The following is a 13,467-nucleotide window of genomic DNA, read 5'->3' as shown; positions in this document are numbered from 1 at the left end:
CCTCAACACCACTATCTGTTATTTAGTGGTGGTGAAAAGACCAGTTTGGAAAACCAGCTGGCTTTGTCCCCATTACTGTTTCCACACCAGCTTCTCTCTGAATCCGCTCTAGGGATGCATGGGGAATGTCACAGGATGGAGTGGAACCCAGGCCCCTTCCTTATTATCCCTGTACCTTACTTGCCCCTCTCAGAGCAAGGTCCATGGGATACAGAAGAAGGCCTACCGAGTGCTGGAGGAGGTGTGTGCCAGCTCCCAGGGCCCTGCGGACCGCTTTGTGCAGAGCCACTTGGAGGATCTGAAGAAGACTCTGCTGGACTCCCTGCGGAGCACATCCTCACCTGCTAAAAGGGTGAGGGCCCCAGGGCTGCGTGTTCTGCATGGGAGGAAGGGTGTCAACAGGCATGCCTAGGGATTGGAAGGACACTGAAGGATCCCAACTTTGCTCTTGTGCCCACAGCCTCGTTTGAAGTGCCTCATACATATTGTTAAAAAGTTGTCAGCTGAGCATGAGGAGTTCATTGCTGCCCTCATCCCAGAGGTAAGGGGATGAGAGGAGGGATGCGTGTGTATTTTGTGTATTGATTAGTGTAGTTTCCAAGTGGGTCTGTAACTAACAGTGCTGAGGTATGCTCCATTCACTGCCTAGGCCTATGTAGGTCACCCAGGCTGCCACGTTGGGTAGCATGTGCTAACAAGGCTGTTTGGCCAGGTGATCCTGTGCACCAAGGAGGTGTCAGTGGGTGCAAGGAAGAATGCATTCACCCTGCTGGTGGAGATGGGCCGTGCTTTCCTACGATTTGGCTCCAGCCAAGAAGGTGAGAATGTAGGATGCAAGCTGGGCTGGGCATCCTGCCATCAAGCTGGGAGAAGACTCGTAAAGCCACTGGTCTTAGGGAACAGGTGGAAGGAACTCCTTATCCAGTTCTGGCTGTGGCTCTGAGTGAACTGCTGCTATAGGCCTTTAGTGGCCATCCCTGGGCACCCTGTCGTTGAGTGACTGTCCCACTCTCTGCCTTTAGAGGCTCTGCAGCGATACCTTGTCCTGATCTATCCTGGCCTACTGGGTGCAGTTACCACAGTCAGCTGCAGCATCTTGGCTCTGACCCACCTGTTGTTTGAGTTCAAAGGTAAGTGTTTGCCTGAAGGCCTACAGTGCCTTCATGGTAAAGAGTGCCCTGGGGTCTGGACAGGGTGTCCCCAGAATGGGGGAAAGTATCAGGAGGCAGCAAAGAGACCCAGAACCCAGCCCTCTGCTTGCCATAAAGTTCTGCTTCCTTCCTTACACTTGACCAGCCAACAGCTCTGTGACCCCAATGTCCTGAGCCATTCAGATTGGTAGATGAAGGGACCCTGCATCTTAGTTCTGGTCCTTCCTCTCCAACCACATGAAACTTTGAGCAACTTTACTAACCTCTTAGAACCTCTTTTAATCTCCTAAGATGGAAGACTGGGACACTCCATTGGTAGTGATTCAAACTATGCGAGATCCACAGAAAAGCCCTGCTAACATCTGTCCCATGGGTGGGTCTTGGGTTTGAGTGGTGGTTCTGGTATGTGACAGTGGCTCCTGTGCACAGGGCTGATGGGAACAAGCACAGTGGAACAGCTCCTGGAGAATGTGTGTCTGCTGCTGGCCTCCCGCACCCGTGACGTGGTCAAATCTGCGCTGGGCTTCATCAAGGTGGCAGTGGTGGTCATGGACATGGTGCACCTTGCCAAGCATGTGCAGCTAGTGGTGAGGCTCCAGTGCGGACCCCATGGGACTCTGGTCAAATTGGTTTAGAATTTTTTCATTATCTGCTTGCTTTGAGTGGCAAGAGGACGTTTAAGAGTCCTAAGAGAGCCGAGCATAGTGGCGCACACCTTTAATCCCAGCACTCGGGAAGGCAGAGGCAGGTGGATCGCTGTGAGTTCGAGGCCAGCTTGGTCTACAAAGCAAGTCCAGGACAGCCAAGGCTATACAGAGAGCCCCTGTCTCGAAAAAAACAAAACAAAAAAACCAAGAGTCCTAAGAGGAGCTTTTAGGAAAGTGCTGGCAGAAACGGTACAACTCCCATAGTGTCTCATATTACCCTGGCTCCCCTCCACAGAAGAAAGACCAAAGACAGAGCTCCTCCCATTGTACAGATAGAGAAACTGAGCCAGATACTTATTTTCAAGGTCTAGTCTCAGGACTCAGACTGGCCTAGCCCTCTGTAGGGTTCTACTTTCCGTCACCTGCCAGGGCATAGAAGGACCTGGTTCCCTGTCCCCACTGGCAACCACCCTTGCTGAAGTAAGGTCTGCTACCAATGTGTGGCAGGATGAGCATGACTGCACGATAGGAAGTAAGCATGAGAGAGACTTGAGGATGCTGTGTAGGGTCTGGCAAAGTAGAGTGAGTGGATTGGGTGGGACCTTTATGGCCACTTGGCAATCAGGTAAGCATGTGTCTAACCGGTGGTAGCCTGTCCCTTGGTATTGGTATCTGTCCCATCAAATTGTTGTAAAGAACCATTGGAAGAACATAGGAGAGTATTGTCACCTCACAAGTATGGTTACCGCTGTGTTATGAAGGAGGGCATAGAGGAAAGGTGGGGTTCCAGGTTAAGGAAGCATAGTTGAACCAAGGAAGGGGTGGCCTGAGAACAGGGCCGCTGATACCTCCCCTCTCAGCTAGACCTAGCTGTGCTGTACATTGGTCTGAACAGCAAGGAAAAGTGGACAGGGCAGAAGGTGCCCTTGCTCTGCCTGATACCCAGTGCTCTGCCTGCCAGATGGAAGCCATTGGGAAGCTGTCAGATGACATGCGACGGCACTTCCGCATGAAGCTTCGGAACCTGTTCACCAAGTTCATCCGCAAGTTTGGGTCTGTGTGCTTGAATGGGGCAGGGTTGGGGTATGGAATTCTTAGTCTCTTCAGGGGCCTGGTTCCTGGTTCCTGCACAGCTTGTGCCCTGAGGAGGGATCCTTGGCAAGTACTTCTTGACAGCCCGTCTCTGCCCCGCTCAGATATGAGCTGGTGAAGGGTCTGCTACCTGCAGAATATCACAAAGTCCTGATCAACATCCGGAAAGCTGAGACACGAGCCAAGAAGCATCGTGCCCTGAGCCAGGCTGCTGAGGAGGAAGAAGAGGAGGAGGAGGAAGAGGAGCCTGTCCAGAGCAAAGGTGACAGGTAAGGCCACAGCATAGCCCTGAGGCCCTAGTCCACCCTCAACCAAAACCTGTCCTGGCAGTGCCTTAGGACCCACTTCTCCCAGGAGTGCTTTGACCATAGACTTCTCTAATTTAGCATTGAGGAAATCTTGGCTGACTCCGAGGATGAAGATGAGGAAGAAGAAAGAGGCCAGGGCAAGGAGCAGCGGAAGCTTACACGACAGAAGAGCCGGGCATGGCTGAAGGAGGGTGGTGGGGATGAACCCCTCAACTTCCTGGATCCCAAGGTGGCTCAGCGAGTCCTTGGTGAGCAACAAGGGGCCCAGAATAGACTTGGCTTGTTGCTGGGTTCATGGGTGTTAGGCAGGGGTTGGCTTCTGTGGATGGCCTGTGGGCAGTGGCTAATGAGCTCCCGGTTGGGAGCTTTGCTGTGGTGGGGGGACTCTGAAGGAAGAAAAGGATGAGCTGGTTAGGACTGACCTGTGATCACCTCATGCCAACCTACTTCACTAGCCACCCAGCCTGGGCCCGGGCGGGGCAAGAAGAAGGACCATGGCTTCAAGGTGAGCGCTGATGGCCGGCTGATCATACGGGAAGAGGAAGATGGAGACAAGGTGGAGGAAGAAGATGGCACTAAAGGTAGCGGTCTCCCACAGAGAAAGTTGCTCTGGCAGCTCGGCCTGGGCTCTGCTGGCTGGATACTCATTTACTCACTTGAGGGCTCTTGGCCTTTTCATACATAACCATTTATTGAGGGAGCATAGGAAACAGCTGAGAACCTAAGGCCACTCCTGAGCATTCTAACTCCTCAGATTTTCCCTGACCAGGCTAAACATTTTTTATCTCATTTATTATCTATACTTTTATTAATTTACCTATGACGTTTTTGTTGTTTGATTTTGAGACAGGGTTTCTTTGTATAGCCCTAGCTGCCCTGAAACTTGCTTTAGAGCAGGCTGGCCTCGAACTCACAGAGATCCTCCTCCTTCTACTTCCTGAGTGCTGGGATGAAGTGAATGTGCCACCGCTGCCCAGCTACCTTTGACTTTTCTTTTTATTATTTATTTATTTATTTATTATGTATATAATGTTCCACCTGCATGTATGCCTGCACACCAGAAGAGGGTACCAGATCTCATAAATGGTTGTGAGCTACCATTTGGTTGCTGGAAATTGAACTCAGGATCTTTAAAAGAGTAGCCTGTGCTCTTAACCTCTGAGCCATCTCTCCAGCCTCCGTCTCTCTCCCTCTCCCCCACCCCCATTTTTTAAAAAATGGAGTATACATACATGCAATTTAAACAGAGCTTAGGGGAAACTCCCCTCACTGTGCGTGGTGTGATTGTCTCTTCAGCTTCTTTTTCCTTATTCCTTTTTTGTTGTTTGGTTCGGTTTGCTTTTTAAAGGAAACTGGCTGAGGCCTGAAGCTGATTTGGAGGTTAGGAAGAGCCAGCCTGTCAGACACTTTTTTTTTTTTTTTTTTTTTTGGTTTTTCGAGACAGGGTCTCTCTGTGTAGCCTTGACTGTCCTGGACTCACTTTGTAGACCAGGCTGGCCTCGAACTCACAGCGATCCGTCTGCCTCTGCCTCCCGAGTGCTGGGATTAAAGGCGTGCGCCACCACCGCCCAGCTCTGTCAGACACTTCTAACCTCCCTACACGTGTGTTGTACAATTGTGTCCTCAGCAGGACCTCTTTTTTGTGTGTGTTTTTTGTTTTGTTTTTTGTTTTTCGAGGCAGGGTTTCTCTGTGTAGCCTTGGCTGTCCTGTACTTGCTTTTGTAGACCAAGCTAGCCTCAAACTCACAGTGATCTGCCTGCCTCTGCCTCCTGAGTGCTGGGATTAAAGGCATGGGCCACCACGCCTGGCCTTCAGCAGGACCTCTTAACACATTTAGTCTCTCCAGGTCCCTCTTCACACACATTCAGTGAACTATAGGACACCAGTGTCTTTTAAAAGGCGTTAGCATTCCCAAACTGAATGCTCCACTCATTAACAGAGCACGTGTCTAGTATGCAAAGTGCTGGATTCCATCCCTGGTACTGTGGGGCAAGTATCTGCCCTCTGGCTTTCTTTGGCTCTCACTGCTTGGCTCTGGGCCTTTGATCACCTGCTTTCCTGACTCACTCACACAGCTCCTCTGCCCCTCACTTGCCAGCTACTGGTATGTGTGGCTCCCTTCTATGCTTGATATAAAGGTGGCTCGTGCTATTCCTTTGGCTGTCTCTTCTCTGCTCCCTTCCTACCCTTTGTACTCTACAGGCTCCTATGGACTTAGTGCCCAACATTTCTGTGGCTAGGAGTTCCTCTACTCTTTAGGATCCCACATTGGTCCTCGGTGTCCTCTCTAGGGTCCCTTAGCCACTAGGCCTCATTCCCCACAGAACTCTCATGAACCAGTTGTCTTTCTTTTGTCCATCTTTAATCATGGACTGGTTTATTTTCCTGCAGAGCTGAACTCAGCACTTGGTACGTGCTCGGCCAGTGCTCTACTGAGCATCACTCCCAGCCCTGCTCATGCTGTCTTTATTGCCTTCTGGCTGTTGCTTTGCTGCATTCTCTTCCCTCCAGACGGTCAGATTCATACTTGTTCTGTTATCCCCACATGGTACCAGAACACAGAGTGAGCAAGAAAGCTTTTTGGGTAGCAGAGTAAAATTGTCCTTTTGCTAAGTGGGGGCATGTAATGGGGGGCTGACTCGCAGGAGACTTGGGGCTTTCCTTGAGTCACTCACACCTTAAAGGGGCCAAATGGTCTGGAAGTGAAGGAAGGGAAGCAGTCTGATTTCCCACAGAAAGAGGACACAGGTCTGGAGAGGGCAGTTTTCTGGAGTTGATATGCCTTCTTGCACAGCTGGTTAAGGATGCCCAGGTGCTCATGAGCTTGTCTTCCTTCCGACTCCAGGGGAAGATGAAGAGATGACTGACCTGATGGAAGATGTCGGTGTCACAACTGTGAGTAACCTGTGGCCTCATCCTGGCCCACAGCTCCCATACCCCAACCCCTGTATACACACAAACACGCATCTGCCCTACTCCCTCAATGTTCAAGATTACTGGGACAGTGTGGATGGGCATGCAAAGTGAATCAGCTTAGAACTGGCATATAATACACTTTCCCATGTTGCCTTCTGGCAAACCAGGCCCCAGGAGCTAATTTATTGTTAAGCATGTATCTGAGGGCTAGAGAGGTGACTCAGTGGTTCAGAACACTTCTCGATCTTGCAGATGACCTGGATTCGGTTCCCAGCCCCGACATGTTGGCCTACAACTATCCCTATCTCCAGTGCCAGGGACTCCAACACCCTTTTCTTGCTTCCATGGGCACCAGGCACACATGTGGAGCACACACATACATGCAGGCAAAACAAATTTAAAAAGAAAATGTATCAGAGTGCGGGTGCTGTTTGGAGAACTGAGTGAAAGTCATGGAGGAAAGTCATATGGAGTGAGGAGAATGAGGAGCAAGAAGCCTCTCAAGGATGCCCAGGGCAGTCAGTCATGCATGGCCTCTGTTGCACACCTCCAGACACCATTCCAGTGTAGCCCAGCTCTGCTTACTAAGGCTCTTTCCCTGGCCTGGCTTCTACTCTTCCTAGGCCCGTCTTCATCCACAAGCCAATCTCATTTTCCATGCTGCAGTAGGGAGAAAGTGTGAAGGTGTCTGTCACTGTACCCAGGCTCCCTGGCTCCAGCCCAGGGTTCTGTGTAGAGTCCTTGGTGTGTGGAGAGCCTGGTGCTTGGTGGTGCTTAGTGAGTCGTAGCTAGTTTTTTATTTGTTTGGTTTTGGTTTTTCAAGACAAACTCGCATCAATCCGCCTGCCTCTGCCTCCTTGAGTGCTGGGGTTAAAGGCATGTTCCACCATGCCTGGCTGTCCTAGCTGTTCTTTATGACCATTGTTCATTTTCCCTGGAAATTATTCTGGTTGAGGCCTCTCTGGATTTCTGGAAGCTTTATAGGGTGCCCAGTGATCTTTTGGCAGCTGCTTCTTAGTCCTGGCTAGCAAGTACAATAGGTGGCCCTCAGCTCAGAGCTGGCAAGATTAGATAATCTTCCCTTTTGGTAGCAAGAGGCCTAGAGGGGTGACCACCCCAGTAGCTGGCCTCTGGCAAGTCAGCCAGCTCCTCCCACCAACACCCCAAGGCCGAGTCCTTCTGTGTACATGGTTCTGGGAGCATGAGGTACTAGGAGCCAATATATCCTTGATGAAAGACCAGTAAATGGGCTAGCCTTGGCTATGCACCAGCAGAACTAGAATAAAGCTCAGCCATCATCCTCTGTTGTATAGCCTGAGTCCACGTCTCCAATTTCTGGTCCTCACTAGATACCCACAGTTCTGTGCTACAGCCAGTGGACCTGGCTGCATCCATTTTACTGGACACACGTTCAGCCTGAACACACCTGTCACCCCTGACCCTCAGTTCACCTACAGACTCACAGGGCTTCCAGGCTGGTGTCACAGACCACAGAATAGGAGCCAACCTTGGGAGCTAGGTCACCCTGCTGACCCACCCACTCCCCTACTCACTGTGTAGTGTGTTTTCTTGATTGCTAGTCCTAAGCCCTAACACCCCTGTGGTAGGTCCTCTTTCCTTCCCATGTATCTCTTACATTGGCACAAGGCATGTAGTAAGTACTTACTAGCACATGCTCCAGGATCTCCCACCTACCCAGGTACTGATGAGGGAAAGAGGTTGAGCCTGGCTTGACTATAAGAAAGCAGGAGCCTGGCTGATGTCAAGTTTCCAGCTTCCTTCAATAGCTCTGGGGGTCTGAAGGGGGAAGTAAAGTTGTCAAAATGTAGCAAGAACCCTGTGGTCACCTCCCCACCCCCCACCCTGTTGTGTGCTGTGAGATAATCACTCTCTCTTCATGGGTTTGTGCTTCCTGTGCAACTGGGGATGAGAGCTTGGCAGAGGGCCTTGTCATCAAGGCAGGCCACTGCTCTCTTCCTGCCCTCATTTGTGGTATAGTCATGTCCCTTTGCTCACTGACTCCCTGCTTGTTGCCTCTTTCTATAGAAAAAGAAGCTTAAGCGGCAGAGGGAGGATGAGGAGGATGAGCTGGAGGTCCCTCCTCGATACCAAGGTAAGGTGTCCTTCCTCTTCATGGGACACACGACTCTCTTAACCTGCATCAGGCTGGAGAATTAGAGAGGAAGGCAGAGCCATGAAGTTGCACTCAGTTGACAACTCCACAGATTGCCTGATCTATAACACTCAGGACCAGCCTAGGGGACAAGGAGATAGTGGCCTAAGGGTTAGGTTTGTATGTGGTAAGTCCAGCCTTTTGGGAAGCTCCTTAGTTCAGCCCCTCCCCACCCAGCCATCCTTCCATGAGCTTGTAAATAGCCCTTGTAAAGTGATGAGTCTCTTGAATACCACAAGATTAGAACCCTGGTCAGAGAGTTCCTCACTGCATTGGAAGCAACAGGGTGGCTCCTCTGTGTCTTTCCTCCTGAGGTGCACCAAAGCGCTCTGCCTTGGACTTCTGCCCTAAAGCTCATGATGCATCTGGAGGTAGGGAGCTTTGGGGGCTGCCTCTGATTCTGGTAGCAGTATGTCCTCCAGGCCCCATGGCATCCTAACCCTGCTACAGGACCTATGGCTTGACTTCTGCCTCTGCATTCAGAGCATGGCTTCCTCCTCACTGAGATGATAGTGTGGATAAAGACCATTGTAGTCTATGGGGAAGGAAGTCTGGGCTCAGGATGACTTGTCCAGCTGTTACTTAGCTATGTGACCTTGTTCCATCACACTCCTCTCTGAGTTCTACTTTCTTATCTCTGAGTTGTCATTTCAGGATTTCATCTCTGACTTTTGAAGGCTAGGCCAGAAGTGACAAGCTGACCCTAGGCAAATTTCCTTGCCTTGTTGAGCTCTAGTTCCCACTTGCATGGTGGGATAAATAGTTGTCTATGTGCCAGAGTGAGAACAGGGTCAGGTGTGGAAAAATGCCCTCTCAAAGGCAGTAGTCAGGAGTGTAACTTTGGAGAATGTAGGTCATTTGTGTCATTGCCAAGCATATGTCTTCCCAGGAGTCATGGCCAGGGTCTCTTCAAAGAAGGACTTTGGTCATTGCTCATCAGGGTATGGAACCAAGTTTCTCGTCTTTTGTCCATCATCTCCCTAGAGGCCCTCTGAGAGGGTACTTCCTGCCTTCCAGAGCAGGGCCACTCTGGTTCTGCCTAACTCGTGATCTCTGTGCTTCTCTGTAGCTGGAGGCTCTGGCATCCATCGCCCGGTGGCCAAGAAGGCTACACCTGGAGCTGAATACAAGGCCAAGGTGAGACCTGTGAACAGGGTGTGGGGCCTCCTGGTACCAGGAGGATAATGAAGGGACAAGGAAGACCGGTGCCCATCACACTCCTACTAGGTGTTTTCTGTAGCCAGGCAGGACTGGAAAGAAAAGGGGCACTTAGGTGAAGGCGTTTGAAGCTAGAGGCCTTGACAGATGTACTCAGAGGGCCAGAGAAGCGCGTTGATGCCATCAGAAGCAGAAAGGGAAGGGAAGAGGGAGCATGAGGCAGCTGAAGTCAGGGCCAGGGAAGGGACCCCACACTCTGGCTGACTCTCACTCTGGGCTTTGCTTTTTGTTTCTCTGGCTGAGCAGAAAGCAAAGGGCGACATGAAGAAGAAGGGTCGACTCGATCCCTATGCCTACATCCCACTCAACAGAACCAAGCTCAACCGCAGGTATGGCGACAAGTGGCTCCACACAGGCCAGGTCTCTTCGGTTATTTTTTGTTGAGTGTGTATGAATGTGAAGGCTAAAAGTCAACAATCAGTTCTCTTTTTCACTACTTCACTTTATCTTTTGTTGAAACAGTTCTCTCACTGGACTAGGAGCTCACTGAATATGTGAACTGCAAGTCCCCAGCATCCCCTGAGACTGCACATGTATGCCATTACACTGGGCTTTTTATTTTAATTTTTCAAATTTTTAAAAATTTATTTATTTTGGTTTTTTGAGACAGGGTTTCTCTGTGTAGCCTTGGCTGTCCTGGACTCTCATTGTAGACCAGGTTGGTCTCAAACTCACAGAGATCCACCTGCCTCTGCCTCCCGAGTGCTAGGATTAAAGGCGTGCGCCACCACACCTGGCTACACTGGGCTTTTTAAATGGGTGTAGTAAGCATGTTACCCACCAAGGGCTGGAGAGATAGCTCAGAGGTTAAGAGCACTGTCTGGTCTTCCAGAGGTCCTGAGTTTAATTCCCAGCAACCACATGGTGGCTCAACCATCTATCATGAGATCTGGTGCCCTCTTCTGGTGTGCAGATGTGCATGCAGGCAGAACACTGTATATGTAATAAATAAATAAATAAATATTTTTTTGCCGGGCATGGTGGCGCACGCCTATAATCCCAGCACTCGGGAGGCAGAGGCAGGCGGATTGCTGTGAGTTCGAGGCCAGCCTGGTCTACAAAGTGAGTCCAGGATGGCCAAGGCTACACAGAGAAACCCTGTCTCGAAAAACCAAAAAAAAAAAAAAAAAAAAAAATATATATTTTTTTTTAAAAGCATGTTACCCACTAAATACTACCCAGCCCTGTTTTCATTTTATTTCATTTTTTAAAAAGATTTATTTATTTATTATTTGTACAGTATTCTGCATGCCAGAAGAGGGTGCCAGAATCTCATTATAGGTGGTTGTGAGCCATCATGTTGCTGCTGGGAATTGAACTCAGGACCTTTGATAGAGCAGGCAGTGCTCTTAACCTCTGAGCCATCTCTTCAGCCCCCTCATTTTATTTTTCTATTCACTTATTTTGTGTATGTATGTAAAAGACAACTTGTGTGAGTCAGTTCTTTCTTCCCACCACCGGGTTCCAGGGATTAAACTCAGGTTGTCAAGTTGACAGCAAGTGCCTTAACCTGCAGAGCCATCATGCCAACCTCCTTATTTTTATTTTTTTTATATTTATTTATTTATTTATCGGAGCTTTTGAAACAGTCTCTCTCCCCCTCCTTTCCTCTCTCCCCTTCTTCCTCTTCTCACACCCTGACTGTCTTATGAATGACCTACAGGTCCACCTACCTCTCCTTCCCCAGTGCTGCTCTGGGTCACCACTGTCCAGCTCTATTTTTATTCTTTACATGTAAGATTTATTGGCCAGGCAGTAACGCTGCACACTTTTAATCTCAGTGCTTGGGAGGCAGAGACACGCAGATCTCCATGAGTTCAAGGCCAGCCTGATCTACAGAGTGAGTTCTAGGATGGCCAGAGCTACACAGTGAGATTCTGTCTTGGAAAAAAACAAAACCAAAAAAAAAAAAATTTTTTTTTTTTTTTTTTGGTTTTTCAAGACAAGGTTTTTCTGTGTAGCCTTGGCTGTCCTAGACCCACTTTGTAGACCAGGCTGGTCTCAAACTCACAGAGATCCACCTGCCTCTGCCTCCCCAGAGCTGGGATTAAAGGTGTGTGCCACCACGCCTAATTTTTAATTATACGTGTTTGTGTGCATTATGAGCACGAGTGCAGTTCCCTAGGAAAGCCAGAAGAAGGTGTCAGATACCTTGGAGCTGGACTTCACTGGGCTTGTGAGCCACGGAAGGTAGATGTTGGGAATTGAAACGTGGGTTATATGTAAGAAGAGTATGTGCTTTTGACCCTTGAGCCATCTCTACAGGGCCCTGACCCTGAACTCTGATCTTCCTGAATTAGCCTTTCAGTTGCTAGGGTGACAGGTGAGCCACTATGCCTTGCTTGAACTTCCTTTTGAAGCTCAATCATGGGGATGGAAAATTTGGCTTATTGGTTAGGAACACTTGATGTTCTTGCAGAGGACCTAGGTTTGATTCCCAACACCCACATAGCAGCTCACAACCATTTGTAACTCCAGTTCCAGGGCATCTGATGCTTTCTTCTAGCTTCTGTGGGCACCACACACACGTGGTATATATTTACACCTATGTGAACAAAACACTCAAACACATAAAATAATAAATCTGAAAAACATATATTTAAAAAACCTAAAAACATCCGATATTTCTCCCTTGGAGCCCTTCTCCCTCTTAAGAGTTTCTCATTCTTACTTAAGTCTACATTCTCTCTACTTAAAATAAAATAAATCATGATCTTAGGTCACATAGAGATTCTAGAATACACGCATTCTACATAGTCACTGTCTTTAATAATTTACATAATTTGCTTTTCTGACTCTTTTGTTACTTTGTTATTTTACTTTGACCATTGATTAAGGCTTTTTGGTATAGGTGTCGGGAGCTTATGAGGTGTGTAGGAGTATTTGCAAATGTTCCAAATCAAGTCACAGGGAAGTGTGTGTACAGATGGGCCTTTAACAGGAAGCGGGGTTGGGTAGAGTGAGCCTTAACCTGTTACCTAAGCTCATTAAAGGAAGAGTGGAGGAGGGGGAAAGCTCTCTTCAGGGGTTTGGGCACTAGCCACGTCAGGACATACGCTGTCTGCCTATTTCACCCTGTCTCTGGGTGATTTTGTTTGTTTTCTGTTGAGATGCTGTTTCCTGTGCAGGATCTGAGGCTATCATTGAACTCGCCAACCTCAACCTTCCATGAGTGGGAATCACAGGCGTACACCACCACACATCAACACTAGATGGAGAGAGAGCTGCCTGTTCTCAAAACCATAATCCCACTTGTTCTTCCTTTCTTTCTGCAGGAAAAAGGTGAAGCTACAGGGACAGTTTAAAGGTCTGGTGAAAGCTGCCCAGCGAGGATCCCAGGTGGGACTCAAACTCCGCAGAAAGGATCGACGTCGGCCCTGAATCCTTGGGGGGATTGGAGCTGTCTAAGGCCCCTTTCCATGCCCCTACCCCATGCTGTTGAACACCAACTGCAGGTGTGAGCCTTGTAAACCTGGACAGGGAATGGCTCATTTGCCTAAGACTTTGGAAGCTCCAAATGTCCTTTAGAAACATTGTCAACATCTAGGGGCAGAACCATGTGACATTGCTACCTCTGAGAAGGCATTATGAGGTCATCTTTCTGCCATGCATGGCCATAGTAGCAGAGTGACCATGGTCTGCATGTGTAAGATCTGCTGGAACCAGGTCTAGAATAAATGTATGACCATGCATCAACCCTGAAGACGAGTCTCATCTCTGCTCCTCCAGGGAAAAGAATGGCGTCTGAACAGTGGCCTGAGTGGCTTGAGCCTTTCCTAACTCCCAGCAGCCTGTCTAGCCCATGATGTCAGTCTGTGTCAGAAGGGCTCCCTGCAGTCAGAAAGTGGCATTAGGAGGTAGAAGGCAATGAATACTCCATGGCTGGTTGCTGGATCGTAGTGTTGAGCCCTGGGGACCTGGAACAGGAAGCAATAGCTAACAGCTCTCAGAGCTGCATCTG

General features: G+C 49.2%; 1 protein-coding gene across 1 annotated transcript in view; it reads left to right on the top strand.

Annotated features, from left to right (window-relative positions):
- Positions 1-12,912, top strand: part of Rrp12 (ribosomal RNA processing 12 homolog) — a 35,136-nt gene extending 22,224 nt beyond the window's left edge. The window contains exons 21-34 of the mRNA XM_051146560.1: positions 194-352; positions 461-541; positions 713-818; positions 1,023-1,130; positions 1,581-1,738; positions 2,760-2,851; positions 2,995-3,159; positions 3,277-3,446; positions 3,654-3,779; positions 6,045-6,094; positions 8,162-8,228; positions 9,358-9,425; positions 9,753-9,835; positions 12,782-12,912. Of these exons, the coding sequence (XP_051002517.1) occupies positions 194-352; positions 461-541; positions 713-818; positions 1,023-1,130; positions 1,581-1,738; positions 2,760-2,851; positions 2,995-3,159; positions 3,277-3,446; positions 3,654-3,779; positions 6,045-6,094; positions 8,162-8,228; positions 9,358-9,425; positions 9,753-9,835; positions 12,782-12,887 (1,539 nt within the window). The 3' untranslated portion in view covers positions 12,888-12,912. The remainder of the gene's footprint in view (positions 1-193; positions 353-460; positions 542-712; positions 819-1,022; positions 1,131-1,580; positions 1,739-2,759; positions 2,852-2,994; positions 3,160-3,276; positions 3,447-3,653; positions 3,780-6,044; positions 6,095-8,161; positions 8,229-9,357; positions 9,426-9,752; positions 9,836-12,781) is intronic.
- The last annotated feature ends 555 nt before the right edge of the window (positions 12,913-13,467 follow it).

This window comes from Acomys russatus, chromosome 5, assembly GCF_903995435.1.
Source record: "Acomys russatus chromosome 5, mAcoRus1.1, whole genome shotgun sequence".
NCBI classification, from domain to species: domain Eukaryota; kingdom Metazoa; phylum Chordata; class Mammalia; order Rodentia; family Muridae; genus Acomys; species Acomys russatus.
This window is presented reverse-complemented; position numbering and strand designations above follow the sequence as displayed.